General features: G+C 43.3%; 1 protein-coding gene across 2 annotated transcripts in view; it reads right to left on the bottom strand.

Annotated features, from left to right (window-relative positions):
* Positions 1-19,018, bottom strand: part of snx27a (sorting nexin 27a) — a 47,325-nt gene extending 28,307 nt beyond the window's left edge. Inside the window, exons 1-5 of one of the 2 annotated variants that reach the window (XM_014142098.2) lie at positions 18,610-19,018; positions 9,639-9,870; positions 2,661-2,853; positions 2,041-2,105; positions 1,853-1,957 (exon numbers count right to left, since the gene is read on the bottom strand). In XM_014142098.2, the coding sequence (XP_013997573.1) occupies positions 1,853-1,957; positions 2,041-2,105; positions 2,661-2,853; positions 9,639-9,870; positions 18,610-18,920 (906 nt within the window). In that variant the 5' untranslated portion in view covers positions 18,921-19,018. The remainder of the gene's footprint in view (positions 1-1,852; positions 1,958-2,040; positions 2,106-2,660; positions 2,854-9,638; positions 9,871-18,609) is intronic. The other variant, XM_014142099.2, reaches the window with a different exon arrangement.
* Between the last annotated feature and the right edge of the window lie 3,393 nt (positions 19,019-22,411).

The following is a 22,411-nucleotide window of genomic DNA, read 5'->3' as shown; positions in this document are numbered from 1 at the left end:
CTGGTGTCAAGAAGGGCAGCAAAGAAGCCACTTCTCTCCAGGAAAAACATCAGGGACAGACTGATATTCTGCAAAAGGTACAGGGATTGGACTGCTGACTGGGGTAAAGTCATTTTCTCTGAATCCCCTTTCCGATTGTTTGGGGCATCCGGAAAAACGCTTGTTCGGAGAAGACAAGGTAAGCGCTACCATCAGTCCTGTGTCAGTCCAACAGTAAAGCATCCCGAGACCATTCATTACATTTACATTTGAGTCATTTAGCAGACGCTCTTATCCAGAGCGACTTACAGTAGTGAATACATACATTTCATTTTCATTTCATGCATTTAAAAAAAAAAAAATGTTTTTGTACTGGCCCCCCGTGGGAATCGAACCCACAACCCTGGCATTGCACACACCATGCTGGCGTTGCAAACACCACGCTCTACCAACTGAGCCACAGGGAAGGCGTGTTTGAAATTCAATGATCAACTGAGGGACCTTACAGATAATTGTATGTGTGGGGTACAGAGACAAGGTAGTCATTAAAATAAATTATATTAAACACTTATTGCACACAGAGTGAGTCCATGCAACTTGTGACTTGTTAATCAAAAGTTTACTCCTGAACCTAGTTAGGCTTGCCATAACAAAGGGGTTGAATACTTATGGACAAAAAATTTGAAAAAACATAATTCCACTTATGGGGTATTGTGTGTAGGCCAGTGATACAAAATGTCGAATTAATCAATTTTAAATTCAGGCTGTAACAACAAAATGTGGAAAAAGTCAAGGGGTGCGAATACTTTCTAAAGGCACTGTAGCTATTCATTACAGTATCTAGCTAAACTAATTAGTGCTTTAACTTTATTAGCAGTGTGTTTTGAGAGGTGGAAAATGCCAGCGCCATAGCACCGGTGTCCAGTGGTACCATCGGGGGCTGCCAACTCCTCTCCCTCTCGACCTTGTTCGTGCTTTGGGCTGTCCCTCTAATAATGACTTGAATAAAAGGCTAGTTCGAGCAGTTTTCTAGGCAGAGACCAATTTCTCTGGGGCACTCGGTAACAACGGTACAGCGAAGCCTAATCATTACAACAAATATCTGGGCAATTTTTTTTGTTGTTGGCGCACTGGTGCTCCCAAAATAAAATTTCAGGTCGCACAGCACAATATTTAGGAGCATATGCAACCAAAAATGGTTACACATGCTGACCACACCGCTTGCGTCGCAAAATAAAATGTACACATACATGTTATTCAGTCATTGCACCCGCACTGCTTGCGAGCGTCTGCGTGGCCAGGTGCTAAAATAGAAATAGGTTATATTTGTGACACTCAACGCGCTGTAAGTCCGGCCTCTCCCATCTTCTCATTGGTTTTTAAGTGCATATACCCACGTGCCATCCCCTCATTGGTGTTTAGGAGCATATACCCACGTGGGTGATTGAAAGATGAACTGACATCCGCACTCCAGTCGGTTGTAGTAACGCCCCGAATAGTTGGTTGCCAACCGCCAAAGAAGTAAAAAAGAAGCCTGAGGAAGGAGGAGAGATGACGAGAGAGGAATTCGGTTTACCGTTTTATCTGTGTCGGAGTAGAGGACCTTTCAGGTAAAATAACAACCCAATGTTTATATCCCAGGACAAATTAGCTAGCAACAGCAAGCTAGCTAGCTAAATTGCCATAAATGTTTAATGCTTTTCAACCTGTCCCCAAATGAATATAATTGGTTCAGAGTTTGTTTTGATATTTCAACCTGGGTGTCCTGATCGTGTCTGGTGTGGGTGGACAAAAATCTACATGCGCGTGCCCGGTTTGGTCAGCATATATTTAACTACAAGTGAGGAACTTCTCTATAAAAACAGTTCTATACCTGGTAGACTTGATCAGTTGTGCTGTTCTTGCGCACCCTGACAGAGATGATGGTCTTGTCTGGCAGGGCTATCCGCAGCTCCACGTCTGAAACGCCATTGTAATTCTGACAGAGAAAGAAAAGGTGAGTATCAGCGTGTGTTTTAAGATGCTCTCCTGGAGCTACGGAAACTGTCTGCACAAACGTACCTCATCTGATTCAGAAAGGAATTCCTGCATGATGTCACTCTCACCAATCACCCGTACTGAACAAACTACAGAAGGAGAAAATAAGAGAAAGAGCAAAAGGTAATCTTACCATATTGCATTCACGTGCACACTTGAAGTTATATTACCGGTACATACACATTCCAGGGCATTCCACAAGTATTGCAATGATTTGCCATCTGTCTGCAGGAGATATAGAGCCATCTTGGAGTTCGACACACGGCCTAATAGCATACGTGGTTTCTCACTTCTCCAAAAACTCAGATTTCTGTGCTACTTGTTCCTCCAATTAACTCACAAAGGCGTTCCAAAAATAAAGCACGTGCTGTTTTTCATCTCTCCTCAGCTGATCTCCAGCACTGACATGTGGAAGGGGTGTAATACCACAGAATGAAATAGAACGTAATAATAGTTATATATACACATCTCTATGTGTAATATGATACCTGTGGTGTTGGCGCTATAGGCACTATCTGCATGTCAGCATTACACATCATTGAAGGGAATTAAGTTGCCATCCTTAAGATTTTTTCCTTAACTCTCCTCAGTTCTCTACAGGTACACTCTACCTCTTTCTCTACCTTTGCTTCCTTCTCTCTCACCTCTCTCCAGGTACTCCTCCAGGCCCCTGCGGCGTGTGTCCAGCTGCTGCTCAGACAGGGAGAAGGGCCACTTCCCTGGGATCTTGGGGAAGGTGTAACTGGCAAACTCCCTCCTCAGGTTCTGGTTCAGGATAGCAAACTCCCGGTAGCGCTTGGAACACAGCTGCCTGCCCGACATGTACACGTTGTACACCTGTAGGGAACAGACCGAGGTGAGCGGTAAGGTGGCATATGACAGAACACAGGGGAAATGATGCACAGTATTCACTTGTAAAAGATGAGACATGTACACAGGACTCTAAAGTGCGACCGTTTTGGTTGCATATGCTTCTAAATATTTTGTTGTGTGACCTGGACCTAATTTGGGAACACCAGTGTGCCTAGAAAAACATTTGTAGTAATGATAACGCCACACTGTACAGTTTTTAAAAATATTTTAGGTGGTAGATCAGCTTTAATATTGCAGACAGATTGTAGCTTCCATCAATATAATTGTCTGCATCATTTCCAATCCTATAACACACACACACACGTCAAAAGTTGTACACCACCAACTACCTACTTCATCTCCATATTTGTTTTTCCTGCTCTTTTGTACACCAGCATTTCTACTTGCACATCATCTGCACATATATCACTCCAGTGTAAATTGCTAAATTGTAATTACGTCGCTATTATTGGCCTATTTATTGCCTTACCTCCTTTGCACACACAGTATACAGATTGTTCTATTGTGTTATTGACTGTATGTTTGTTTATCCCATGTGCAACTGTGTTGTTTTTGTCGCACTGCTTTACTTTATCTTGGCCAGGTCGCAGTTGTAAATGAGAACTTGTTCTCAACTGGCCTACCTGGTTAAATAAAAAAAATAAGTTTGGACACACCTATTCATTCCAGGGATTTTCTTTATTTTGACTATTTTCTACATTGTAGAATAATAGTGAAGACATCAAAAACTATGAAATAACATGGAATCATGCAGTAACGAAAAAGTGTGAAACAAATCAAAATATATTTCATTTTTGGGATTCAAAGTAGCCACCCTTTGCCAAGAGTGTGCAAAGCTGTCATCAAGGCATTCTCTCAGCCAGCTTCATGAGGTAGTCACCTGGAATGCATTTGAATTAACAGGTGTGCCTTGTTAAAAAGTACATTTGTGGAATTTCTTTCCTTAATGGGTTTGAGCCAATCAGTTGCGTTGTGACAAGGTAGGGTTGGTAAACAGAAGATAGCCCTATTTGGTAAAAGACCAAGTCCATATTATGGCAAGAACAGCTCAAATAAACAAAGAAAAACAACAGTCCGTTACTTTAAAGACATGAAGGTCAGTCAATCCAGAAAATGTCTCAAGTGCAGTCACTAAAACCATCAAGCGCTGATGAAGAAACTAGCTCTCATGAGGACCGCCACAGGAAAGGAAGACCCAGAGTTACCTCTGCTGCAGAGAAGTTCATTAGAGTTACCAGCCTCAGAAATTGCAGCCCAAATAAATGCTTCAGAGTTCAAGTAAGAGACACATCAACATAAACTGGGCAGAAGAGACTGCGTCAAATCAGGCCTTCATGGTCGAATTGCTGCAAAGAAACCACTACTAAAAAGACACCAATAAGAAGAGACTTGCTTGGTCCAAGAAACATGAGCAATGGACATTAGACCGGTGGAAATCTGTCCTTTGGTCTGATGAGTCTAAATTTGAGATTTTTGGTTCCAACCGCCGTGTCTTTTTGAGACGCAGAGTAGGTGAACAGATGATCTCTGCATGTGTGGTTCCCACCGTGAAGCATGAAAGAAGAGTGATGGTGTGGGGGTGCTTTGCTGGTGACACTGTCAGTGATTTATTTAGAATTCATGGCACACTTAACCAGCATGGCTACCACAGCATTCTGCAGCGATACGCCATCCTTTATGGTTTGTGTTTAGTGGGACTATCCTTTGTTTTTCAACAGGACAATGACCCAACACACCTCCAGGATGTTTAAGGGCTATTTGACCAAGAAGTAGAGCGATGGAGTGGCTGCATCAGATGACCTGGCCTCCACAATCACCCGACCTCAAACCAATTGAGATGGTTTGGGATGAGTTGGACACCAGAGTGAAGGAAAAGCAGCCAACAAGTGCTCAGCATATGTGGGAACTCCTTCAAGACTGTTGGAAAAGTATTCCAGGTGACTACCTCATGAAGCTGGTTGAGAGAATGCCAAGTGTGCAAAGCTGTCATCCAGGCAAAGGGTGGCTACTTTGAAGAATCCAAAAAAAATTACATTTTTTAAATTTGTTTAACACTTTTTTGGTTACTACATGATTCCATATGTGTTAATTATTCCATTGTTTTTATGTATTCACTATTGTTTTACAATGTAAAACATATTCAAAGAAAGAAAAAAACACTTGAATGAGTAGGTGTCCAAACATTTGACTGGTACTGCACTCTTGGCATTCACTCAACCAGCTTCACCTGGAATGCTTTTCCAACAGTCTTGCTATGGGGCTCTAAATTGAACTCAGGTGGATCCTGTTTCCATTGATCACCATTGAGAAATGTCTATACAACTTGGAGTCCACCTGTGGTAAATTCAATTGATTGGACATGATTTGGAAAGGAACACACACCTGTCTAGATAAGGCCCCACAGTTGACAGTGCATGTCAGCGCAAAAACAAAGCCATGAGGTCTAAGGAATTGTCTGTAGAGCTTTGAGACAGGATTGTGTCGAGGCACAGATCTGGGGAAGGGTACCAAAATAATTCTGCAGCATTGAAGGTCCCCAAGAACAGTGGCCTCCATTCTTAAATGGAACAGGTTTGGAACCACCAAGACTCTTCCTAGAGCTGGCTGTTCGGCCAAACTGAGCTATCGGGGGAGAAGGGCCTTGGTCAGGGAGATGACCAAGACCCTGATGGTCACTGATACAGCTCTAGAGTTCCTCTGTGGAGATGGGAGAATCTTCCAGAAGGACAACCAACTCTGCAGCACTCATCCAAATCCGGCCTTTATGGTTATGGTAGTGGCCAGAAGGAAGCCACACCTCAGTAAAAGACACATGACAGCCCACTTGAAGATTGCTAAAAGGATCCTAAAGTACTCTGGCCATATAGAAACAAGATTCTCTGGTCTGATGAAACCAAGATTGAACACTTTGGCCTGAATGCCAAGTGTCACGTCTGGAGGAAACCTGGCACCATCTCTACGGTGAAGCATGGTGATGGCAGCATCATGCTGTGGGGATGTTTTTCAGAGGCAGGGGCTGAGAGACTAGTCAGGATCGAGTGAAAGATGAACGGAGCAAAGTACAGAGAGAGATCTTTGATGAAAACTTGCTCCAGAGCGCTCACAACCTCAGACTGGGGCGAAGGTTCACCTTCCAACAGGACAATGGCCTAAGCACACAGCCAAGACAACACAGGAGAGGCTTCAGGGACAAGTCTCTGAATGTCCTTGAGTGGCCCAGCCAGAGCCAAGCTCCCCACCCAACCTGACAGAGCTTGAAAGAATCTGCAGCGAAGACTGGGAGAAACTCCCCAAATACAGCTGTGCCAAGCTTGTAGCGTCATACCCAAGAAGACTTGAGGCTGTAATCACTGTCAAAGGTGCTTCAACAAAGTACTGAGTAAAGGGTCTAAATACTTATGCAAATGTGATATTATTAATTATTTTTAAACAATTAGCAACAATTTCTAAAAACCGGTTTATGCTTTGTAATTATGGGGTAATGTGTAGACTGATGAGGGGGAAAAAACATTTTAATCCATTTAGAATAAGGCTGTAAGGTAACAAAATGTGGAAAAAGTCAAGGGTTCTGAATACTTTTCGAATCCACTGTACATACACAGTGCATTTCGGAAAGTACTCAAACCCCTTGACATTTTCCACATTTTGTTACATTACTGCCTTTGAAATTGTTGCATGTAGCGTTTATATTCTTCTTTCATATAAAAAAGGTGAATTTTTATGGTGAAAATTAGCTTACCCAAACTTGAAACTCACGTGGTGCCTTTGTAAAGTGGATGAATGTGCTTAATTTTAAGAATTGAGCAATAAATATAGCAGCATAAGAAAGCTGGGATCCTCTTAAATAGTGGACAGTCAAAACTCTGATTTCACACGCAATTACACAAATGGTGTACTTAAGAAAAATGACTAAAGTGCTAATGAGTTTTTTGGGGGGGTGGGGGGGGGGTGGGTCTGTACTTCACATTCAACAACTTTTACTTTACTACTTTTTACTCTATACATTTTCCCTAACAGCTCGTTATATTTCGAATGCTTAGCACTTATTCACACACTTATCAAGAGAACCTACCTGGTCATCCTTACTGCCTCTGATCTGGTGGACTCACTAAATATAAATGCTTTGTTCGTAAATGGTGTTGGAGTGTGGTTTAGCCATCTGCATTTTTTATTTTTTACAAATAAATAAAAAGCCAACTGTGCCATCTGGTTTGCTTAATATAAGGAATATGAAATAATATTTACTTTTGATACTTAAGTATATTTGAGTAATTACATGTACTTTTACTCAAGTAGTATTTTACTGGGTGACATTCACTTGAGTCCTTTTCTACTAAGGTATCTTTACTTTCCACTATTGCGATTGCGTAATGACTGGGCTTATAAGAACATGTTTCACTAGGCTCTCTAATGTGTTCCAGGGGTCCTAGTCCTATAAGCTACGTTTTGAGTTAATTGGCTACTTTAGTTGTGATACGCACCTTATCAAAACATATAAGACTATGGGCTAGGCTACATAAGCGACTGGCAGTTAGAAAGTTTGGTAGGCTACTAATGACCATCAGCAGCATCAGAGCCCAGTTTTGGAGAAGCCTAGTTACCGTGATTAAACAGTCACGTGGAATTTGACTCATGACCGCTGGTGTGGCGGTAATACTGTTACCGTAACAGCCTTAGTCCACAGGAACCTGCAGTCATGAAGAGAGCATGGCTGCCCCCCCCCCCCATTATTTTTTGGGGGCCTCATTCCATGTTCAATAATAGTGGTTAACATGATTTTCAATGAATACCTCATCTCTGTACCCCACACATACAGATAATTGTAAGGTCCCTCAGTCGAGGCGTGCATTTCAAAACACAGATTCAACAACAAAGACCAGGGAGGTTTTCCAATGCCTCGCAAAGGGCACCTATTGGTAGATGGGTAAAAATATATATATATCCCTTTGAGCATGGTGAAGTTATCAATACACCAGTTACTACAAAGATACAGGCGTCCTTCCTAACTCAGTTGCCAGAAAGGATACGGCTCAAGAATTGGTGACTTTAAAACAATGGCTGTGATAGGAGAAAACGGAGGATGGATCAACAACATTGTAGTCACTCCACAATACTAACCTAAATGACGGAATAAAAAAATGACACCCTGTACAATAAAAATTATCCAAAACATGCATCCTGTTTGCAATAAGGCACTGAAGTAAAACTGCAAAGAAATGAACTTTATGTCCTGAATACAAAGCGTTATTTTTGGGGCAAAACGAACATCAGAGTACCACTCTTCATATTTCTAAGCATGGTGGTGGCTGCATCATGTTGTGGGTATGCTTGTCATTGGCAAGGACTAGGGATTTTGGGGGGGGATAAAAAGAAACAATAGAACTAAGCACAGGCAAAATCTTAGAGGAAAACCTGTATCAGTCTGTTTTCCAACAGACACTGGGAGACAAATTCACCTTTCAGTAGGACAATAACCTAAAACACAAGGCCAAATATACACTGGAGTTGCTTACCAAGACAACATTGCATTTTCCCGAGTGGCCTAGTTAGTTTTGACTTAAATTGGATTGAAAATATATGGCAAGACTTGAAAATGGCAGTCTAACAATGATCAACAACCAACTTGACAGAGCTTGAATAATTGTTTTAAGAATATTGTGCAAATATTGTACAATCTCTTAGAGACTTACCCAGAAACACTCACGGCTGTATTCGTTGCCAAACGTGATTCTAACACTCAGGGGTGTGAATTAGATCATTCTATATTTAATTTTCAATAAATTAGCAAACATTTCTAAAAACACGTTTTAGCTTTGGCATTCTAGGGTATTGTGTGTAGATGGGTGAGAAAATACATATATTTAAAAAAAATTTAATTCATGCTGTAACACAACAAAATGTGGAATAAGGGGTATGAATTGACACTCCCACACACATTCACCACACCGTTTGCTGCTGCTACTCTGTTCTTTATTTTACACTTATCCATCCTGATGCCTAGTAACTTTACCCTGCCTTCATGTACATATCTACCTCAAATACCTTATACCCCTGCACATTGATCTGGTGCTGGTACTCCCTGTAAACAAAACAAAGAACACCTGCTCTTTCCATGACATAGACTGACCAGGTGAATCCAGACGAAAGCTAATGATCATTTGTTAAATCCACTTTAAATCAGTGTAGATAAAGCGGAGGAGAGGTTAAAATATGGATTTTTAAGCCTTGAGACAACAGATACATGGATTGTGTGTTTGCCATTCAGACGGTGAAGGGGAAAGACCAAAAATGTCAGTGTATTTGAACAGGGTATGGTAGGTGACAGGCGCACTGGTTTGTGTCAAGAACTGCAACGCTGCTGGGTTTCACACTTAACAGTCTCCCATGTCTGTCAAGAATGATCCACCACCCAAAGGACATCCAGCCAACTTGACAACTATGGGAAGCATTGGAGTCAACATTCCTGTGGAATGCTTTCGACACATTGTAGAGTCCATTCCCCGACAAATTGAGGAGGTTCTGGGGGCAAAAGGGGGGGTGCAACTTAATATTAGGAAGGTGTTCCTAATGTTTTGTATACTCAGTGTAGGTCGCATTCTATACGTGATTACTGACAAAGGCCTACACATTTTGGCATGGCCGAACTCTGCACTGCGAAAGACACATTGGGCTTTTAGAAAAGTTTTGTCATTCTCTAGTAAACAAGGCCAGCCAGAAACCTCACTACAAACGATGTATTTTTTACTCACCACAAACCTCTCGGCGTGCTGCTCCACGTGCTTGAAGGTGGGGATGGAAATGGGCACGGCCTGCTTGTCGCTGTAGTCATAGCTGAGCTGGGCGGCGCTCTCATCCCCGGCCTCAAGACCATCTGCCTCCTGGGGCGGCACAGACAGCACAGAAAGCACCAGCTCCCTCTCCCCAGCCCGGATCAGATCCACCACCTGCTTGTGGGTGGCCCCCTCCACGCTCACACCATTACTGTGGGACGCAGAGTGAGAGATGGTGGGACGGGATCAGTCGGTGCTCATGTTATGCCCGTTAATGGTGGTAGTGTTTGGTTAGACCTATCCTCCAACACCTTCTCCGAAATTATACACGTTTGCCTTATTCTGTCTAGTGAGTGACTAGTAACAACGCTCCTTGGTATAGCTCTGTAACCGGCTAAACTTTTACAACTGATATACATCTATTTCCAATGTTGGTTGAGTGGTGAGTCTCTCGCTATCGACTCCCTATCGCTACAAAAAATACAATTAAAATAAATACAAAAATCACACAAAAGTTTGGACACCTACTCATTAAATGTTTTTTCTTTATTTTTACAATTTTCTACATTGTAAAATAATAGTGAAGACATCAAAACTATGAAATAACACATATGGAATCATGTAGTAACCAAAAAGAAAAGCGTTAAATCAAAATATACTGCTCAAAAAAATAAAGGGAACACTTAAACAACACATCCTAGATCTGAATGAAAGAAATAATCTTATTAAATACTTTTTTCTTTACATAGTTGAATGTGCTGACAACAAAAATCACGCAAAAATAATCAATGGAAATCCAATTTATCAACCCATGGAGGTCTGGATTTGGAGTCACACTCAAAATTAAAGTGGAAAACCACACTACAGGCTGATCCAACTTTGATGTAATGTCCTTAAAACAAGTCAAAATTAGGCTCAGTAGTGTGTGTGGCCTCCACATGCCTGTATGCCCTCCCTACAATGCCTGGGCATGCTCCTGATGAGGTGGCGGATGGTCTCCTGAGGGATCTCCTCCCAGACCTGGACTAAAGCATCCACCAACTCCTGGACAGTCTGTGGTGCAACGTGGCGTTGGTGGATGGAGCGAGACATGATGTCCCAGATGTGCTCAATTGGATTCAGGTCTGGGGAACGGGCGGGCCAGTCCATAGCATCAATGCCTTCCTCTTGCAGGAACTGCTGACACACTCCAGCCACATGAGGTCTAGCATTGTCTTGCATTAGGAGGAACCCAGGGCCAACCGCACCAGCATAAGGTCTCACAAGGGGTCTGAGGAACGCATCTCGGTACCTAATGGCAGTCAGGCTACCTCTGGCAAGCACATGGAGGGCTGTGCGGCCCCCCAAAGAAATGCCACCCCAATCTTGCCAATCTTGGTGTTCTCTGGCAAATGCCAAACGTCCTGCACGGTGTTGGGCTGTAAGCACAACCCCCACCTGTGGACGTCGGGCCCTCATACCACCCTCATGGAGTCTGTTTCTGACCGTTTGAGCAGACACATGCACATTTGTGGCCTGCTGGAGGTCATTTTGCAGGGCTCTGGCAGTGCTTCTCCTGCTCCTCCTTGCACAAAGGCGGAGGTAGCGGTCCTGCTGCTGGGTTGTTGCCCTCCTACGGCCTCCTCCACGTCTCCTGATGTACTGGCCTGTCTCCTGGTAGCGCCTCCATGCTCTGGACACTACGCTGACAGACACAGCAAACCTTCTTGCCACAGCTCGCATTGATGTGCCATCCTGGATGAGCTGCACTACCTGAGCTACTTGTGTGGGTTGTAGACTACGTCTCATGCTACCACTAGAGTGAAAGCACCGCCAGCATTCAAAAGTGACAAAAACATCAGCCAGGAAGCATAGGAACTGAGAAGTGGTCTGTGGTCCCCACTTGCAGAACCACTCCTTTATTGGGGGTGTCTTGCTAATTGCCTATAATTTCCACCTGTTGTCTATTCCATTTGCACAACAGCATGTGAAATTTATTGTCAATCAGTGTTGCTTCCTAAGTGGACAGTTTGATTTCACAGAAGTGTGATTGACTTGGAGTTACATTGTGTTGTTTAAGTGTTCCCTTTATTTTTTTGAGCAGTGTACATTTTATATGAGAAACTTCTAAGTAGCCACCCTTTGCCTTGACAGCTTTGCACACTCTTGCATTCTCTCAACCAGCTTCACCTGGAATGCTTTTTGAATAGTCTTGAAGGAGTTCTCACACATGATGAGCACTTGTTGGCTGCTTTACCTTCGCTCCGCGGTCCAACTGATCCAAAACCATCTCAAGTTGATGTTGAGATGTGTCTGTTACTTGGCCTCCATAATCACCTGACCTCAACCCAATTGGTTTGGGATGAGTTGGACCACAGAGTGAAGGAAAAGCAGCCAACAAGTGCTCAGCATGTGTGGGAACTCCTTCAAGACTGTTGGAGAAGCATTCCAGGTGAAGCTGGTTGAAAGAATACCAAGAGTGTGCAAAGCTGTCATCAAGGCAAAGGGTGGCTACTTTGAAGAATCCTAAATATATTTGGATTTCTTTAACACAATTTAATAGTTTTGATGTCTTCACTATTATTCTACAATGTAGGAAAATAAACTAAAAACCCTTGAATGAGTAGATGTGTCCAAACTTTTGACTGGTACTGTATATAGACAGTGCATTCGGAAAGTATTCAGACCCCTTCACTTTTTCCACATTGTTACATTACAGCCTTATTTTAAAATTGATCAAATACATGCTTTTCCTCATCAATCTACACACAATACTCCATAATGACAAAGCAGAACGTTTAAATTGTTTGCACATTTAAGGTATTTCTGTTTTATTTTTATTTTACATAAGTATGCTTAAAAATTGAGCTCAGGTACATCCTGTTCCCATTGATCATCCTTGAGATGTTTCTACAACTTGATTGGAGTCCACCTGTAGTAAATTCAATTGATTGGACATGATTTGGAAAGGCACACACCTGTCTATATAAGGTCCCACAGTTGACTGCTCATGTCAGGGCAAAAACCAAGCCATGAGGTTGAAGGAATTGTCTGTAGAGCTCCGAGAAAGGATTGTGTCGAGGCACAGATCTAGGGAAGGGTACCAAAAAATGTCTGCAGCATTGAAGGTCCCCAATACCATCCCGACGGTGAAACATGGTGGTGGCAGCCTCATACTGTGGGGATATTTTTCAGCAGCAGGGACTGGGAGACTAGTAAGATCGAGGGAAAGATGAACAGAGTAATGTACACAGAAATCCATGATGAAAACCTAATCCAGAGCGCTCAGGACCTCAGACTGGGGCGAAGGTTCACCTTCCAACAGGACAACGACTCTAAGCACACAGCCATGACAACGCAGGAGTGGCTTCGGGACAAGTCTCAATGTCCTTGAGTGGCCCAGCCAGAGCCCGGACTTGAACCCGATCAAACATCTCTGGAAAGACCTGAAAATAGCTGTGCAGCAACGCTCCACATCCAACCGGACAGAGTTTGAGAGGATCTGAGAGAATGGAGAAACTCCAAATACAGGTGTGCTAAGCTTGTAGCGTCATACTCCAGAAGACTCGTGGCTGTAAACGCTGCCCAAAGTGCTTCAACAAAGTACTGAGTAAAAGGTCTGAATGCTTATGTAAATGTGATATTTCATTTTTTTATTATATATTAGCAATAATCTCTGAACCTGTTTATGCTGTCGTTATGGGGTAGTGTGGAGACTAATGAGTGGATTTTTGTTTAAATCCAATTTAGAATAAGGCTGTAACGTAACAAAATGTGGAAAAAGCCAAGGGGTCTGAATACTTTCCGAATGCACTGCATGTTTTGTTGTCACACACCGGATAAGTGCAGTGAAAATATTTTGTTTTACAGGGTCAGCAATAGTAGTACAGCGCCCCTGGAGCAAATTAGGGTTAAGTGCCTTGCTCAAGGGCACAGACACATTTTTCACCACGTCGGCTCGAGTATTCTAACCAGTGACCTTTCGGTTACTGGACTAGCGCGCTACCTGCCGCCCTACAAGTTTACCATATGGTGACATGCCTCCCTCCTTAACTCACGATGCTGAGGCCCGATGGCAGCAGCATCAGGTGTCTCGGCTAATCTGCCTCTGAGTACCAAGGGGGTTGAGGGAGGGAGGGCAGGGGAGCGCCTGCCTGCCACACACTGTTTCCATCATTACTTATTCATTTTAGTAACCTTTGACACCCCTGGCCTATAAGATCAGGACTATTTTCTATGTAAGAGAACATTAAACCTTTAACATCTCCTTGAGATTAAAGTTTTACCGCAAGATATGAAATTGTCACAATGTTTGTTCTTCAAATTATGTATTTTAGACAAATGAAATATCCCACATTATCTCGAAAAATGTAAGGTTTTGTTTTTCTAGGTTTCCGCTTTTCACAGGTTTTTGCTCTTAAAAAATAAATAAAAAAAAATAAAAAATCACACGTCCACAACAACGCTTAAAACTGAGAAATGTTGACTTTTAGGTGTAGTTACCCTTTAATTAAAGTGCACACCTAGCAAGAGGCTGTTCAGCTGTGTTTTTGTAGTGCACATATGATAGTGTTTGCAAAACGAATACCCACTGGATTGATAAATGATCATGATATCATTCTGACAGATAAGCATAGGCTACTTTGTAGTTAACATTTAATTGAGAAGTTTTTTTGGGAAACCTTTCCATCTACCAGAAGTCTTTTCATTAGCATCCTCGCTAACAGCTACACAAAGTATTAGACGCGCACGGGCCGGGCTTATCAGCACACTCCGCTCCTTATTCCCTAGGACCATAGCCTGAGTGTCTAGGGAGTACCCTAAACCTGCTTCTCAAACTCTCTGACCAGACCAGATCCCAGGCTTCCTCCGGTCAGGGGAGCCCTCTCCAACAGGGGAAGACTTGGAATAGTCGTATGGAGTTCAGCAGTATGACGCCGCTTCTCCAACCCCAGCAACATTACCGGCTACGACTGTGACTTTACTATGCTGCCTCTTTGGCAGCACGGCGAAGTCTGGGGGAACCCTCTCTCTGGCTTGGCCAGCATCGCCACGCGGTAGTAAACCTATTGCTGACCGGACCCTATTCCTCACCGCCTGTCCCTGCACTATGGAATCCTGCAGAAGCACCGGACCTGTCTGCTGCTACCTCCGATGACCGTTCCAGCCCTGACCTGGGCCCATGGGGAGACCCAGCCACACCACTGTCACCAGTTACTGACAGAACAGCTTCACCTAACCCAGCCATAGCCCTGGTCCTATTCGGTATGTCCAGGATGCACCTGCCCAGCGTGCAACACCTGATCCAGGTCCAGTCCTGCTGCCTCTGGACTCAACCCCAGATGTGACGGTGGGGGACACACCAGACCTCACTGGGGTCGACCACTCAGACTTCACCCCCCCGTGTCCTGTCCCAGGGGCACTACCTATTCCTGCTTCTGGTGTCTGAGCTGATCCACCATCTGCCCTGGGCTCACCAGCACTGCCGCCTGATCTGGCCTCGAGTTTACCGTTGGGGTCTGCTCTGGTTCCTGCACAGGGGGACTTTCCTGCCTCAGTTGGGGAACCGCCGCTGCTCCTTGCCTACCTCTGATGGGGGGGCTGGACCTACCTTGGGACCAATAGGCTCTAGACTGACATTCGAGCATGGAATTACTTATTTTGTACGCTGCTCATATTTAGGGGTGGCTGTTATGAATTCCCTGCTGGTTACTTATCAGCACCTCACAACCCTGAGCTGCACACTCCACTTCCCATTCCCCACGACCAGAGCCTGAGAATCTAGGGAGTACCATAAACGTGCCTCTCAAACTCTGATGTGTGTGACCTGTGCCTCGATAGGTTGCTAGGGAGGTTACTAGGGGCTGGATAGCTGCCCATCGTCTTGACTCTGCAGGTCACACAATACTTCAAGCAGTCAGAGAACAGCAAGCTCATCTCTGTCCTGCACAACAACAGCTGGACTCATTCATATCTGGACTTGTGGAATGGTGTGCGTGCCCAAAGTGAGTTGTGTGACATTTGTATATTGTTCTTCATAGTTAGTTACTACTATTGCATGTTTCCCCTCTGCGTTTACTGTGTAATACTCTGCAGGTTGCATATGCATCTGTGCCCTGGTGTATTCATTACATCTGTTTCTGTCTATTTCAGAACCACTACCATCCCCATGTTCATCTTTATCTGTGTGTTTAAATAAAGTTTGCATATGTGTCAACTCTTGGGCTGCTTTATTCCCATTCTAACCGGGGCAGTGTCGTTGGGTCACAAATCACTAAAATACGTAGAGCCGGGTACCTCTCAACTATGCACTCCTCGACCCATCATTCCTGCAATGATGATTCACCATCGTTATCAATTCAAAACTTAAGAAATCCTTTGGTATACTAGTCCCGATATGATACCATGGACATAACAACATTGCATGATTCATGAATGGCAAAAGGATATAGGAGATCGACTTTATTCAGTCAGTTCACCTTTTATAAACTAGTCAACACTTGCTGTTCAGTTGTTAGACCACAGTAAATAGCCTACTATGCTCCACGACGCTGCGTAGCTAAGTTGTGGATTTTGACTCATCGTTACCAATTACATTGCATGGGACATGCAAATTCACAAGCATCATGCTCTCTCCCCTCCGTGTAAAGAAATTCGACTGCTTCTAGAGATCTGTATATAAATGATATGCTCAAGTCTCCGCCCTAACAATGGGAGTCGTTGTCCCAAAGGCGGGAAGGCAGGAGACAAGCTTAGGTCCAGAATATGCACATAGAAATGCTTCACCTCTTCCTCTCTGCTGTGTTTCCCTGTCATCACTCACTTTGTGACTGACAGGCGCCTATCCTACCAATAGATCGCTATAAGACGTATGTCGTTCATTCTAGCAGGAGAGGGCTCGACGGACTAGCAAATTGAAACTTTTAAATAAAAAGTACCCTATTTAATATGAAGTGGAAAATGTAGCCGGCTGAAAACGAGTCTGTATTGGGAACTTTCCTCAAGCTTAGTCAGAGGGACAAAGAATGGGAAACAAACAACAAAAAAGGATAGAGGGAGATGTAGGCTAACCCCTCTCCACATCACAGCTTTGATGTAGCCGTGATCCTTCTATGAATCAGAAAAATAGTTCTCTGTAGCATCTGCCAAATTAATCTCATGAATACCATATACAGAAACGTGAAGGTAGGTGAATTGAATGGGAATAAAGTCAAAATAAAACAGGGACAGTACCAAGAGAGTTGGCCAACCTCTGGCTACTACATTATCATTTTTCACTCATTGACAAGGGTGAATCTAAATAATTTAAATCGCCAAATAAAATGTTGCAGAACTTTTAGGTTTCTCTCAATCAATAAGTAGGAATTGACAACAGCCTAAAGCCACCTAGTAAAACAGCAAGTGTGCATGCGTAAACAAACAAACTAGCCTTCAAGCCTGATCCACTGATGTGAGCTAGAGGTGTAGGCACTGGGGGAATAACTTGACTACACACCAAGATTATTTCCAATTGCTGGGGAAGCAGCAGTGGCTGATTAATGTGTCACATGAACACTACTTATCATACGATATACCGTTAGGAAGGCAAAGGTTTACGTCCCAATATCACCCTATTCCTTACATAGTGCACTACATAGGGAATAGGGTGCCATTTGGAAGTAGAAATACCATTTTGATGCCTCAGCAAGTTGTCTACCATGTTCCTCATTGACCGAGAAAAGTTTGGTATCGTTTCCATTTTCTTGTTCCTCAAGAGTAAGGCAAACTAATACTCAAAAGAAAAATCTGTTGTCTGAACAGACTGTACTGCTTCTGCAATTACATAAACTGAGTAATGTAGTGTAGGAAGACCATTTCCTTTGCAACTTTTTTTTAGGAAGGTTGAGGTGCTGGCCTTGCCCCAAAATGTTTTCAAAACGAGGGTCCAGCTTTGCCTGTATCAACTCCACCCAGACACACCGACTTGCACACAAACACTCAGAAATGTGGCAAACAAACACTTCAAAGCATGATTGACTGGCTACATAACCAGGCTACATAACATCCCCCCCCCACTATGGTAGACTGTCAGACTGAGTACAAAACCCATTTCACACACAGTTGAGTTGGTGAACTGTCTGTCTACAGTTGGTTGAGTGCCAATAACTGACCTACTCACTGTCCTTATCCTGTCAGTCATGAGGACGATAGACTGGGAGATAGGGCAATCTTTATAATCTCCCATTTCAAAAAATGATTAAAAAGTTAGAAAGAAACCAATGACAACTCTGACATTCTACACTCATGAGCACAGTGTTAAAAATCACTCACTGACTGCGCAAACGTACTCTACCAAATTAGCTAGCAAAGATCATATTGTTTGTTTTGGTGGTGCGATGACTTGAATACACACTACTCACAAATTTGTGCAATGATTGTCGGTCTGGATTTGTTTATTGAAATGCTTGCTAGCTAATTAGCATGGGTGCTAGCTAGCTAAAGTGTACTAGCGAGCTACAGATAACGTTTCAGCCAATTACTGCAGTGAGGTTAACTAGCTAGCAACTTGCTAGCTAACGTTAGCCACTTTGCTAAATACCTAGTTATTGCAACGTTCAAAACAACTTGGAACTCTCCGACTTCCATGTGTTCAAACCAACTGGGAAATTGGAAGAAATTCGATTTGAAAGGTCATACAACTCGAGAACTAGGGCCTCTTTCTATAGCTCCGAATTCCCGATCTGAAAACCACTGACGTCATGATTTGAACTCGTTTTTTCCGAGTTCTCAGTTGTTTGAAAGCGCGCATGATGCGGATTCCCGAGTTGGATGACCGTTCAAATACATTTTTCCCAGTCGGAGCTCCTTTTTTCCGACTTTCCCAGTCGGAGATTTGAGTTCACAGTTGTTTTGAACGCGGCATCAGTCCTCCCCAGAGGTAGCTAGCTAGCTAGCTAACGGCCGCTATTATGGGTAAAGAAAGCTGACTTACACCTCCAGAATCCTGTCACCCTTTGATATGCCAGCTCGGTCCGCTGCCCCTCCAGGCAAAACAGCACTGACATGCTGAAGAGGTGCGTACAATTCCCCATTGATGCTTCGCAGTTGTCCTCCTTCGCTAACTTGTCCACGAACGTTGAATCCATATCCTGATTCCGACTTTACAATTCTAACCATTCGTGGACCTGACGTCACTTGGGTAGCATTTTGGACTCCGATACCGACTACCGAACCTGCAGCGGGTCCATTACGGGAAGCCGAAGGGAGAGCCGACTTAATTTCATCGCCTTCAACATCCGCCATCTTCTACTCAATGCCTCCGGTCGGTGTTTAACGGTTTCAAAACAACAAGTAGAAATACGCTCAGACTAGCTCCTCGAGACCGACTCAGAGGGAGTTCTATTAACCTGAACCACGGTGCACCGGTCTATGGCCCGTGACATGAACGGGTGAAGAAGGAGCGCCCTTCTCAAATCCAACAGTAATGTGCTGCTCAGTCATGTTGTCAACAAGACAGCATGGTGCATCTTCCAGAAACATGCAACATTTATTTTCCACCAAATTTATGTTAGCATTTTCTAAGTAGTTTTGATTGGTAAGGCAGATAAAGCGTTTTTATCTAAAGCGATCACTTTTGCATTGGCAGAGTGGTGCCAGGAAGTTAATCTCTCCCGCAACGTCAACAAAACGAAGGAGCTGATCGTGGACTTCAGAAGACAGAGGGAGCAAACCCCCATCCACACCAATGGGGCCGCAGTGGAGAAGATGAAAAGCTTAAAGTTCCTCAGCGTACACATCACTGACAATCTCAAATGGTCCACCTACACAGACAGTGTGGTGTAGACGGCACTAGAGCATCTCTTCAAACTCAGCAGGCTGAAGAAATTTGGCTTGGCCCCTAAGACCCTCACAAACTTTTACAGATGCAAAATTGAGAGCATCCTGTCGGGCTGTATCACTGCCTGGTACGACAACATGGGAAAATCAAAAGAAATCAGCCAAGACCTCAGAAAAAAATGTGCAGACCTCCACAAGTCTGCTTCATCCTTGGGAGCAATTTCCAAACGCCTGAAGGTACCACATTCATCTGTACAAACAATAGTACGCAAGTATAAACACCATGGGACCACGCAGCCGTCATACCACTCAGGAAGGAGACATGTTCTGTCTCCTAGAGATGAACGTACTTTGGTATGCGAAAAGTGCAAACCAATCCCAGAACAACAGCAAAGGACCTTGTGAAGTAGCTGGAGGAAACAGGTACAAAAGTATCTATATCCACAGTAAAACGAGTCCTATATCGACATAACCTGAAAGGCCGCTCAGCAAGGAAGAAGCCACTGCTCCAAAACCGCCATATGAAAGCCAGCTGCACATGGGGACAAAGATTGTAGTTTTTGGAGAAATGTCCTCTGGTCTGATTAAACAAAAATAGAACTGTTTGGCAATATTGACCATCGTTATGTTTGGAGAAAAAAGGGGGAAGCTTACAAGCTGAAGAACACCATCCCAACCGTGAAGCACTTGGTTGGCAGCATCATGCTGTGGGGGTGCTTTGCTGCAGGAGGGACTGGTGCACTTCACAAAATAGATGGCATCATGAGGCAGGAAAATTATGTGGATATATTGAAGCAACAGGTGATGCTAAGGTGATGTAAACTTCCGACTTCAACTGTATATACTGTAGACATGGAATCACTGGTCACTTTAATAATGGAACACTGGTCATTTTAATAATGTTTACATACTGTTTTATTAATTTCATTTGTATATACTGTATTCTTGTCAATGCCATCCTATTCAACTATTGCTGTTTATATACTATTATATCCTACAGATATACTAAATATTCTATCCACATACTGTCCATAATGTCTATACATCCCATCACACACACATTTTAAATATGTGTATGCGACCAATACAATTTAATTTGATTACACCACATGCTTAATCTAGCCTAGGCTACTTTTGTTTTGAGCAGACTTTGCCGCCGTATGCTTTGAATGGGCCACCTGGCTCATGCCTTCACCGAGATATCCCGGGCCAGATAATCGAATCCCCTCAGTCAGCCCGCCCCTTGATCGCATCACGAGACCCCGCTTTTCACTTTCCCCACTCACGCAACGCGGGATCTGAGATCTGTCAGCGTATGCAGATGCTTTCTGTTTATTGTATTCCGGTTTAACCTACACAAACATAAGTTTATCACCCCCACATGAGGCTGCTGAGGGGAGGACCACACCTAACAGTGGCTGGAATGGAGTTCATGGAATGGTATCAAACACATGGAAACCATGTGTTTGATATCATTTCTTACAGTCGTTCCAGCCATTGCCCCTGTCCTCCCCAATTAAGGTGCCACCAACCTCCTGTGTCACCACCCTATTATGTACATGGTGCATAGCCTGCTGATGTAGATCTACTGTACATATAATAGTTGCAGTCTGGAGTAGCCCTCCAGTCAAAATGTCTAGTTTACATTTTGTGTGAATCTTGATAATATAAAATTACAGGAGGCCACAATCAAAGGCTAAAGTGTACCCTCATGAGGTTATGCTCGTTGAATGCTCTTCCTACACATAAGTAGGCCAGTAGCTGCTTCAAGTTGGGGACTGCCTCACACAATGAGCTTTTCATTATGCATTTTTGTACTGAGGTTTTATTATTTGGTTTGCAGAAAATTAAATGTGTCCTTTTAATGCAAATGTTTTTGCAATGACATGTTATTTGAATTAAACGATTTTTGAATGAAAGTTGACCTACAGCAGTGATTCCCAACTTTTTTCGGTTACTGTACCCCCAAATTAATTTTGCTCTGCCCGGAGTACCCCTGAAGTACCCCCTCATGTGCATTGTACCAGTAGGCCTATGTCCACTAACCTACAGCATATTCAACAGATAATATTGTTATGAGAATACATGGTACATTGAGTGTACAATGTTAACGTTCTCTAAAATGGCTTTGGATGCATTGTTTCCCCATGGGCATCAGTTGACCCAGACTTAGTGCAGTAATTAATTCATCTCATATTTGTTTACTCAATAGGCAGTGTGTGTATTAACTTGCTGTGTGTTATGATTATGGAATTGAAAAATAAATAAAAAACAAATGAGTATACCAAACATTAGGAATATCCCACACCACACACACACAAAACACAACGAAGTGCCAATGCAAAGCTCTCCATCTGTCACTCAGAAACTTATTATAGTGTCTCTCTGCCTGCCAGCTGAAAATCTTTGCCAGTGTGTTTAGGCTACCTGCCCCTCCCCTCCGAAGCATAGGATACTGTAGCAGTAGCCTACTGAAGTTACAAGAGATTTTTAATTAGAGACGTGGATTCACTTTTTGGGGATTTTTGGACAACTTGGGATGATGCACACCGTGTTTAGCCAACTGTGTGCAACATCCAAAATTGTCCTAAAATCAGAAAATGGTGGTGGAAAATTGTGTCTCCTAGATTATAATATTATATTTTATCAAATCATTTGTCACGCCCTGACCTTAGAGAGCCGTTTTATTTCTCTATTTGGTTAGGTCAGGGTGTGATGAGGGGTGGGCATTCTATGTTATCTATTTCTTTGTTTTGGCCGAGTAGGGTTCCCAATCAGTTGTCTCTGATTGGGAATCATACTTAGGCAGCCTTTTCCCACCTGTGTTTGTGGGTAGTTGTTTTCTGTTTTGCATTCTGTACCTGACAGAACTGTGCGCTTTTCGTTTATTGTTATTTTTGTTCGACTGTTTCATTGAATAATAAAAATCATGAACACTTACCACGCTGCACTTTGGT

Source organism: Salmo salar, chromosome ssa14, assembly GCF_905237065.1.
Source record: "Salmo salar chromosome ssa14, Ssal_v3.1, whole genome shotgun sequence".
In the NCBI taxonomy this organism is placed as follows: Eukaryota; Metazoa; Chordata; class Actinopteri; order Salmoniformes; family Salmonidae; genus Salmo; species Salmo salar.
This window is presented reverse-complemented; position numbering and strand designations above follow the sequence as displayed.